We start from the raw sequence: 11,081 nt of genomic DNA, 5'->3' as shown, positions 1-11,081 counted from the left end.
ATTCTATGATTCTATGATTCTAATCAGACCCTAGGTATTTAAAAATTATTGTATCCTTAAAAACTAGATATAATTTTTTTTTCTTCAATTGAATTGCAGAATGCTTTAAAATTAAAAAAAGAAATTACTTATCTGTGATTTTTAGAAGTGTATGTGAATTGCTCTTAAGTGTTTTTTCTTGAATATATCTCCATTTCTGAATATGTATCCCATACAATATTAACCAGTGAACTTTTAAGACACTGAATAGAGGAAAAATAGACATAGCTACATATTATACACTACTTTGTTTTGCAGTTTATGGATGATCGTGTCTCCAAGTTTTAAAATGATATTCCTATATATAGTCCAGTACATTACACTGCTAACTCACTGTCTCTCTTGTGTATGTACCCACGTGTGAGTGATAGGCTGCACCTTTTCTTTTTCAGATCTGCACATTGTGGGAGGAGTCTTCTTGTTACAGTTAATACCGACTTGGTCATGGCATTGCTATATGCATTTGTTTTTCAAAATTAAGAAGTTTTTTTGAAGATAATTTCACAGCTCTCATATAGCTTTGAGGAAACAATCATTACTGCCATTAGAGTAGTCAATAGCAATGATACTGGCTAGATAGAAATTTACTGGTGGGCATGCATGTCTCTCCCTTACTCAAAATTGGTTAAAAATGTGGAGGAGTTCAAAACTGAGTCATAACTTGGCACTGCAGAAGAAGCTTCCTCCCCCACCCTTCTCACTCCTAATTCGTGTCCTGCCAAAAACACTACAACAATAGAAGCCTGCAGGCAAGATAGGATGGGGAGTCTTTATTCAGAAGTTTACTTAGTATAATGTAATTGAGTTGAAACTCTTGAAATACATATCTCAGTTCATTTTGAGCATAATTAGTCTCATTTAGTAAATGAGCATCAGGAGGCTGTGCTGACTCCACTAAGGATGCGGTTAAGTTACTTTTACAGTACAGAGCATTAGAAAATAGTACTGCTGGTTTAAGGAGTCTCATTCCTGCCCATGCCTATATAGTGTGCTGCTTCTGCAGCTGTGCCATAGAACTGTTTGTGTTGAGATGCTGTGAAGTGTATTTATTATGAATATATCCATATTTAAGAGTCATTGCACCCCTCCTTCTCTCAAGTACTAAAAATCTATATCAGTTCATAGTAAGCCCCATAAAAAATAGAACTGGCACAACTGAGGGAGCAGCGTGCTCAGGTATAGGGTCTGGGATGAGCAGGCAGAGTGAGAACATCCTAAGCTGGTACTGTTGAAGTTTGGGTGTTGTGAAAACTATTGCCTCAGGCTCTAATATGGCTCCATTAATACAAATAAGGATTGTTGCAAAAATGACAATAAATGCCTCAAAATAAATGTTACTTCAAAGGACATATGAAACTTGCCTTGAAACTGAAAAACAACGAGCAGAAAGGAAAATAAAAATGGATTATGATTAAAACGAAGAAGGCAAGAGAAAAATCAATTTTTGTCATGTTTCTTGAGGTTTAAACTATCTTTTTCTGAATAAGAATGAAATTGTGTAAGTGCAGGTGTAACTAAACACAGCTAACATTGGCTAATTGACTAGTTACATGTTGTCTGCTTTTTACAATGGCTTGATTCAGCCTTTCCAATTTCAGATGTTAGATCATTTAAATAGATAGCTTTTCTGGCATAATAATGAAGTAATATAATGCTGAATAGGGATTACCCCCATTCACAAGGAAATCAGCCTGTTCAAGTTAATGCACGGAGTTAACAGTGCATAAAAATTCATTGTTTTATAATATGTTTGGATTATTCTTGCATTAGGATGAAATTACAGTGTTCTCATAATAGGATAAAGTTTATACTTCTGATTCTTGGGCATGGATTTTGGGAATGAAAGGAGCATTGAGCGAAATGTCAAGCAAAAATCATGATGTTTAGGATTACAAAGAGAAATCGATGTTGGATGCTTTTGAGTGCTTGTTTTTCTACAGCTTTATTAAAATAATTTAGATGAGGAAAATAATTAGAAAATAATTAGCTCACTTCTACATAGGAAGTGTGGGGATTTTCCCCCACCCCCACCCCCCCCCTAAGGCTTTATGCCTAAGACCAACAATGATGATTGTATTTCCAGGCTATTTCTAGATGTGGTATTTGTTTGTGTTGCTCTGACTGAACTTGAAATCATCAAGGTGGTTTTCTGGTTCTTTGCTCGTTTGGTTTATACAAACTACTGTCCTGCTATAGAGGACCAATAGCTATCCATATAATTTATGATTGTCCTGTACTTTTGCTCTAGGTTTTCAGTCAAGACTCTGATCGACCGTTCCTGTTTTGAGACTATAGATGATACTTCCCCTGAATTTAATAATTTTGCAGCCATTCTGGAACAGATTCTAAGTCATCGACTGAAAGGTATGTTAATTAACTTCCTTACTGGTGATGTTTTTGCCATGAGAATTTGTTTATATGAAAGCAGTGTACATCTGTAGAAACTCCTTGATGCTGAATGAAAGCGTTGGCTTTCTTTGTGTCTGTCCCTTTGCTGTTGCCTTCCTGATTGTTTGCATTACTGTGGAAAAGTCAACGAAATGTTTTTTCTGAAACATGTTTCCCATGTTCTTGTTGGAAGCCTTCTCGGCTGGTAATTAAGCAAGTGGATGTTGCCATGGTGCTGAGCTCTGTCTGCTTTTCTGCTTTATGATAAGGCCGTGTCCTAAGAGTCTGAGTCTGAAAGACAATTGTAGTGTTTTCTGCTTTAACAGAAGCTATAGAGAGCATATCTGTGGTGCTGCTCCCTTTCTTTCTCCCTTCCCTGCTTTTGTTGCCTGCTTTTCCAGATACTGTGTTTAGGTCCTTTCATTCCTGTTCCCCACCCCCCGCCTCCAGTGAAGCTGTTTTTTGCTGCTGGAGTGTAATGGATCTGGATTAAATTGCTTTTGGGAAAGGTCAGTTGTTGATTCTGCTCTTGTACCGGAGTCAGATGTTGTTCTAATTCAAGAAAATGTCTGTTTGCGTTTTCTAATTGTTCTAGAGGAAGCTGCTTTGCTAAAAGAACAGAGTGTGCCTTAGCAGTAACAGTCGCTAGAAAAGGACTTTGGAAGCTTCTCCTCATTTCTGGGCACAGTTTCTGAAATTATTTGAGTATTATGAAGGACATCATAATAATCTAAATATAGATGTGTAATATGACAATCTATTCCTTTTCATACTTTTGCTTTTTAATATTCATAACTAAGCTTTGTGAACAGTATTGTGTGTAGGCTGACATTTGAGTAGCACAATTACTACCTGCTGTCATTCTGTCAGAGAAGGAAAAAAAAAAAATCACACAGTGGGGTAGGAACACAGTGTTTGTCACATTGTGACAAAGATTATTGGAGTGATTATGGGTACTTAGCAACTTAACACTGCAGGGAAATTGCTCTGGTTTCTCCTTCTCCCCCAGCTTTGGTGATGTTTGAGCAAAAATCATTATGAATTCCGCCTCCCCCCCATTCTTTTGCTTCACAGTCTATTATTCAGGACAGGCAGTACAGAGAAGAAGCCCTGACAGGCTGACAAATGGGTTACAGCAAATGGAATTTGCAAGTAAAAAATTACTTCAAATAAGAAATAGAGAAAATCAAAAAGCTAAATTGTTGTTTCAGTCTTCCCCTTGTAATTACCAGTATGATTTTCTAAGTTTGCAGAGTTAAATAAAAATATGGAAAAAGGCAGCAACTTGTGCATCATATTGCAAATGGGGGAATATTTTGGTAATAAGCTAGATCACTGCTAGTAATTATTTTATTCTTTAAAAACTTGAAAGGGAAATTGAGATGATAAATGTATAAATGACAATTCAAATTTTAAGAGGGTATATATTATACAACACAGGGCTTGAAAGAAGTTGCATTTTATGGATAGAAACGACTAACATATTCTGAATGCATACTTCTTGTCAGTAGGAGCACACTAAAAGCAGACTGGTGATTGCAGTGGGTTGTATAAAATATTTTAAAGCAGGCAGAACATACATGATCTGTTCGTCAATGGTAAGATAAATTGCTTCATTGTATCAAAGTTGTCAGGATAATCCCATGGCAGCGTAGTTAAACAGATGATCCAGATTTGAGAGTTTGAGTGTATAGACCTTTACTTTCTTAAGGCCATGGCAAACAACAATTCCTAATCTTTAACTTCCTTCGGAAGTGCTGGGTGAGGAAGAAGAATTAACCAAAAAAAAAGGCATTTAATTTGCATTGTAAAGGACGAAGTTTACTTTTATTAGAATACTTTTACTGGCAACTGTCTTTTCTGACACTAAATATAATACGTTTTTAAGGAGCAAAGCATAGTCTTGATGGAATATAGTGACTGTTTCTGCTTATTGGTTTTGTGTTCAGATAGGATCCAGACAAAACAAAACGGGAGGAAGAAGCATAGCCATTTTAAGGTGAAAAAATGTCCAACTACAGGGATTAGAATTTTATGCTTTTCCTGAAACCATTGCAATTAAGAATTCTGAAATAATAGTTCTCTGATCCTCATCCTCCTGGATGTTCTGCTAAAAATACCAGTTATAGCAATATGATCACCACTTTTAAATTGATTTTTTGATAGGTAACTGATCTGATGTTGCCAGCTCCAAATAGCAAAAGGGTCATGAAACAACACTCATAGTGGTTTGGGTGGTTTTGTTGGTTTGTTTTTTCTTTTCAGAATCATTGAAGAACTTAGTTTGGAAGTACCTTAGAAAGTCATCCAGTCCAACCTCTTGCTCAAAGCAGGGCTGTCTCAGATTGATCACAGCATTTTCCAGTTGAGTGTTGAAAATCTCCATGACATTTCTTAAACTCAGTGCAGTTTGGTACAGATTTCCCCCCTCCACCCTCTCACTTTGTGCTTGCCTTTCCCTGATATTGGCCATAGTCCTCACCGGATCCTGTGGTGAGCCAGACCAGGAAGTCAAACAGGCAGAAAACTAATGCCTTTCCCCATGGATGCTTTAACCCAGTTGCTCATTTTCTTAAGGGTGATTTAGATGTGGGTGTTTGCTTAGTAATCAAATGAGATCGGCATAAATAAATCAGATCACACAACAAAGATCTGTGAACACTGCTTGCATGCTTGCATCACATCTGTCCATGTGATACAGAAGACTTAGCACGTATGGCACCAAAATAGTTCCAAAAAAGGTAACATAATATGCCATGGCCAAAAGGCCACGTCTGTACTACCTTACAGTTGCACATACATCAATGCCAATAAGTAGCAGTCAGGAATAGGCCACTGTTGTTAGAAAAAGCAGTCTGGGCTCACAGCTTATTTTTTAATTGCCCTAAGGAAGAGAGAGGGAGTTTGAGTAAGCTGTATTAATTGTCTTTTCAGGGATTGCAAGCCATTGACTGCCTTCTGCTCTAGAAAGTGAAGAGATACTTATCCCTGTACTGTGTAATTCTGTATGTGTAGTATACCTGGTACTCCCTAGAAGTGCTGGATTTATTGTGAATGCAGAGTAGACCAAATATCTTAATGAGGAGGATATAAAGCATGTGTTCTTCCTGTCACTAAAATAAGCTGTGTGGCATGCCTGCTAGCAAGATATGATACTTCTGGACAGGACAATTGAATATCTTGAAAAGGTAGGAGAGAAGGAGTAACAGAAAAAAGATGAGTGACTAATTACTCTTTTATTCCTTCTCAGGAATAAGAATTTGCATGGTTTTATAATATAGCAGAGAGTAAGTGGTATTCTGAGTGGATACAGAGACAATGTATTTGAAGGTCTCTGGACCAAATAAGACCTATAGTCCTGAAAGGGATTTTACAAATTTGTATACAAATGTATGTGTGTTTGATAATCTTTAAAGCAAGCTGGGTAATTTCAGGAGCCGTTTTTTTCCCCAGCTAGTTGTTTGGAATTTGTTCCTTTCTTAACTGTTCTGTACTGTGGAGATTAAGCTGTATCTTGTAGTTGTCTTGGTGGTTTCTTGTTTTCACTGCTGGCTACAGATTTTTCAGGTATATTTCCTGTAAGTGTCCTTTTATCAGATCAGCTAAGTAAATATAGTTAGTGCAGAAATGGTAGGAGCATCAAACAGTGTTCAGCAACAGTACTTGGGATTTGATCACAGGTATATCCTATTTGATTTAAAACCTGAAGTCAATTCAAAGTGATGTATACATTGTCTTTATCACAATGTTGTATGGTTTTCTGCCTTTTTCTGTCACTTTAAATTAGTTTAATTGAGTTAGTACTGAAGAACATTAATAACTAGTGTAGATTTTTATGGCCATCATCTCAAACATATTTCTGAAAACTATTGTCATGTGTATGTATTTGTTGACTTACTATGTTTTCATTGTAATATCCTTTACAGCAAAATGTGTTTATATCCAAACTGCTAGCCAGTATGCATGCATGCTTAGAAATAGTTTTGGTGTATAAATTAAGTTCTGTCACTGACAATGTATATAGTGCATCTTGCTTGTGACTTCTGTAATTTTTGCATGTCATGGCTGCTGTGAGTGTACTTGTCATGTATACACTTATTTGCATTTACCACCACAATGACACAAAACAGTATGCTGTACTGTGCTATTTTGACACTTTCACAACTTTGTGTGAGTTTTTTCCTGTACGTACATTTAGAAGGTATTATAAACACATCAAAAGCTTCTGCTAGAGTTGCCCTTAGAAGCTGCTTGTCTCTATCTGATCTATGTTATTCTGAATTTTTAGTGGCTGGAGTTCATTTGCTTGCTTTTCTTTTTTCTTTTAGAAAACTTACTATGCATAGTAAGCTTCTAGAGTGATCAGTGCTGCTTGAGTGGAAAGATAAATGTAGTAATTCTCTTCCTTTCTTCATTTGATAAAATATTCTAGTTTCATGCATCATCAATAGTCTGGTGATAGTAATGGTAAATAGCTGTATTAGTGATGTCACTGGTAAATGTTGTTCAGATTTTGCACTTCTTCATAGTAAGGAGAATGATTAAATAATCAATTTCTGAAGTAGTTTTCTTATACCTGCAGTGCACAATTTATCCCTTCCCATATGGTTTTTATTTTACTTATTTATTTTTAGGAGGGGGAAAAAAGCACTTACTGCTACCTGCTATTTCATGGAGTCTTTTTTTAAGCAATGAATTTTAATATAATTTTTATTAATCAGATTTCTCTGAATTCTAATAATTCAGGCATAAACAGTGGTTACAAAGGGAAAGGGTGTGAATTATGTCTGCAGAAGACAATTTGCGCTTGTAGGTCTCGGTCACAGGTTAGGAAGCAGGGTTCTTTGAGTGAGTACGATGCAGCTTGTAATGTTGCTCATCCCGAAAGAAACAAGTCTGCTGGATAAAATAGTTAAGGCAATGGAGATATAACGGGGGTGAAAAAGGTAAGTTAAGGAAATAAGAGCTGAAGGCACTACTGTCATGAAAAAGACAAAGTCTAAGCATATAGCTGTGGTGGCCCTTTATTTGGTGCAATAATGTTATTAGGAGATTAGCTTTTCTTACTAGATTTAATATTTATACACACATAGTGACTCTATTACTGGTTTTGGCTAAAAAGAAATAGTAGGGCCCTTGTGTAATTTGTGGTTTAGCTCATTGTCCTTTCTCTTGTATGGAGAAAAATCTTAAATGAATTTCTAATTTTATTGGAGGACTGGGTTTATGAACTACTATAAATTTTTAATTTTTAATGACCCATTCTGTAGACCCGAAATAGAAGATTAGGTATCACAGAAATTCCTCAAAGGAATAGCATGCCAGTTTATTTCCAACAAGTTGTATTAAAACTTACTTTTTGCGGGATAGAAAAATTTGCTGCAAACTAAATAATACAGGGAAGTCTGGAGAAAACCTGCCTGTACCTTAAAGCATTCTAGCCATTACTACTTTGCAACTGTGGAACTTTGTAGATATGAAATTGGACTGTGGTTGAATAGGAATCAAACTGTTCCATGTCTTATTTGTGAAGAATTTCTTGGGCGTGAAAAAAGATCTGCAACAACTAGTGTTTGTATCTAGTTGTCAGACTGGAGCCGAAATGGGTTGATACAAATAGGTGTGTAGCAGTATTCAAAAATGTGGTGAAATAAAAAAACTTTGCAATATTGTTTCTATTTTCTTTGCAGTTCTGTAGACAAGAATTGAATTAATTTGAACAATGTTTACTATTAAACATGCAGCTTCCATGCTTACCTAACAATTTTGTTTGGCTGACAAAAACAATAATATCATTCCTGTTGGAATAGCTGTCAGCTTCTGTGTCTTCTGATGACATATAAACTTCACAGCAAAGACCACATACTCTGTCCTTTGGACCTCTCAGGAAACTTACTCTTTCCTTAAGATGTACTTTGACAGAATATAAGTTGTATACTAAGATTAGCTTTCAAGTTCATTAGGACCCTTTAAAATTTAGATATGATTTTAGAATCTCAGAATCCTAGAACAGCCCAGGTTGGAAGGTACCTCAAAAGATCATCTGGTCCAACCATTTGTGGGAAAGGGAGCCAGGATGAGATTATCTAGCCCCCTGTCTAATCACATCTTGAAAACCTCCAACGATGGGGACTTTACCACATCCCTGGGGAAGTTGTTCCACTGAATGATTGTGCTCACTGTAAAAAAACTCTTTCTTATGTTGAGATGAAACCTCTCAGAGTGCAACTTGTACCTATTACCCCTTGTCTTCTCCATGTGGCTCCTTGTAAAGAGAAAGCCTCTGTCCTCTTTGTAACTGCCTTTTAAGTACTGGAATACTATGATGAGTTGCCCTCTGAGCTTTCTCTTCCCTAGGGAGAAAAGACCTAATGCCGTCAGTATTTCCTCATTGGGCAGGTTCTCCAGGCCTTTGAACATCTTCATGGCCCTTCTTTGGACCCTCTCCAATCTATCCATGTCCTCCTTGAATTGTGGGGACCAGAACTGGACACAGGACTCCAGGCACAGCCTGACAAGTGCTGAGTAGTGGGAGCTATTTCATTCCTCATTCTTCAGAGTTCTCGTGGCTGTGTACATTGAGTGTGCTGAGGGCCAAATAGAATTTTATACGCTGAAAGCTTTTAAAATTGTAGGGAATGTACAGCTTAATATCTTATTTAGTAGTTCTTAAAATACATTCTCATTATTCTCGGACAGTCTTTTCCAACATTTTTCTGTGTGTAGAATGATTAAGGAAGTTTTTCTTCAGATGGTGTTATTACTAGACTGTGGACAAGGTATGCAGGGAGAAAACAGTGAAATGTAGAAGTCCTTGGTTCACAAAAGGTCCTGAGCCAGCTGTGAGTTTCAAGTGAAGACAATTCCTACTGAAGTCTGAAACCCATCATACCCTCTCGCAGAGGTGGCTGTGAGATCAGAGACCACTGTTATGTCAGAGCATATGGTAATTATGGCCAGCTTGCTTTGTTGATCAGACTAAGCCAAATAAGTGCTGTATGCTGGTATGTATTTCTGTTATAAAGGTATTTTTGTTTTTAAATGACATGTATTTTTTCAGGTGTTCATTGGTGAAGGGAATTGCTTTGAATTAGTGACTTCAGAAAACTATTGAGTGAAACTGTCTGGTTTTTGCAGAATTTATTCTGTCCTTAAGATAGTTTAAGAAAGCCATGAAAGTTATTATATGATATACTTGCCTTTATTAGTTAGCACTGGAATTGGTGACACAAAGTCATCTTCACACTTAAGTTGCATCTAATTTTGCAGGTATAATCCCCAGTGCAGAAATGTTTCTGATGTGGTAAAGAATATGAAAAATATCTGTAGCTTTTCACGTTGTTAAAATGCCATTGAATTCTTGTTGCTGTCCGCTATACTCAGCATTACAAAAGCTGTAAGTTTGTAAGAGCGCTTACCTCATGGAAATTCTTTTACTTTAGTCCTTAGAGCTGAGAAGACTCAATCTACAGTAACTGAAGCACCTTGGAATTTTGTTTTTCCTTTGGCATATTGAGTAGTATATATTAATTCTTCCTGCTTTTTTTTTTTTTTAGTAAGTCTTTTATCAAGCTTTGAATTTAATAAATAAATCCATGTGGCGAAGTAAGCAGATGGGCCACAAAGTCAAGTTACATGCACCTTCTAGGGGAAAAAACCCCACCAGTTGAATTTCTTAAGATCATAGGGGACAGATCCTTGACACTACTCTGGCTATGCTTGGAGCTAAGATAAGTCATGCTAGATAAATATATCCTTTTCATCATATTTTGACATTTTCTTTTCAGTATGTATGATTTGCAGTATCAGTCTAATATTTTCTTTCTTGAAATCTGAGCTTTCTAACAGCAAAACAACCAGAAGTCTTTCTGATAAATTAGTAAAGCTTCAGAAGTACAACTCAAGACTTGAAATAAAATAAAATTAGCTTAAGAATAAGATCTTATTTTATATAGAGAAAAGGTTTTGCACGTATGTAATAATGGCAGTCACCAGAGGGCAATGTTCATCTTACTTTTCACATACCTGTTAGCGGTTGCACGCTGTTCAGTCTGAAAAATAGGGCTGAACTGTTGCGTCTGTGATGAAATTTATTTTGTGTGGAGCAGTTGCAAGTATGTAATTTTGCCTTTCTTTTTCTATCTGCAATACATTCCAAACTGGAAAAAAATATGAAGGATTTTGGTTAAAGCTCCAAAAGCAATATTGATTTGCTCAATTCATTTTGGTCAACTTCCCAAGGAATGTTCTGTGTGTACTGCAAAAACTTTTTTGATCGTGCATCAATTTCTCCTTCACTGAAAGCACATTTTGAAAAATTCCCATCTGCTCCTAAAATAAAGCTAACACTACCACACCAGTGGTCTTTTATATATATATGTAAAATTTTTTTTTTTTAAAGAACAAAACTCTCTTTACTTTGCTGTATTAGTGAAACACGTGGTACTACGTATAACAAGTAACAGAAATACTTCTTGCATCGCATTTTTAAGTCACAACAGTGTGTGCTCTATTGTGATTTGAATCCTGTGAAGAACTCTTGAGTATTATTATAGCATACTAACAAGGAAAAAAACAACAAAATACACATATGTACACAAAAGCCCCAAACTTCTCTGTGTGCATTGGTTTCAAACCAGGGTGAGCTGCATAAT

The 11,081-nt window shown here is 36.3% G+C and overlaps 1 protein-coding gene across 1 annotated transcript in view; it reads left to right on the top strand.

The window, feature by feature from the left end:
• Positions 1-2,287: 2,287 nt before the first annotated feature.
• Positions 2,288-11,081, top strand: part of LOC104083319 (RUN domain-containing protein 3B) — a gene marked incomplete at both ends in the record, with an annotated part of 16,471 nt that continues 7,677 nt past the window's right edge. The window contains one exon of the mRNA XM_009586759.1: positions 2,288-2,403. Coding sequence (XP_009585054.1) covers positions 2,288-2,403 — 116 coding nt within the window. The remainder of the gene's footprint in view (positions 2,404-11,081) is intronic.

This window comes from Fulmarus glacialis, unplaced genomic scaffold (genome assembly GCF_000690835.1).
Source record: "Fulmarus glacialis isolate BGI_N327 unplaced genomic scaffold, ASM69083v1 scaffold40341, whole genome shotgun sequence".
Lineage (NCBI taxonomy): Eukaryota > Metazoa > Chordata > Aves > Procellariiformes > Procellariidae > Fulmarus > Fulmarus glacialis.
The sequence above is the reverse complement of the archived record's forward strand: the minus strand, read 5'-3'. Positions and strand labels throughout refer to the sequence as shown.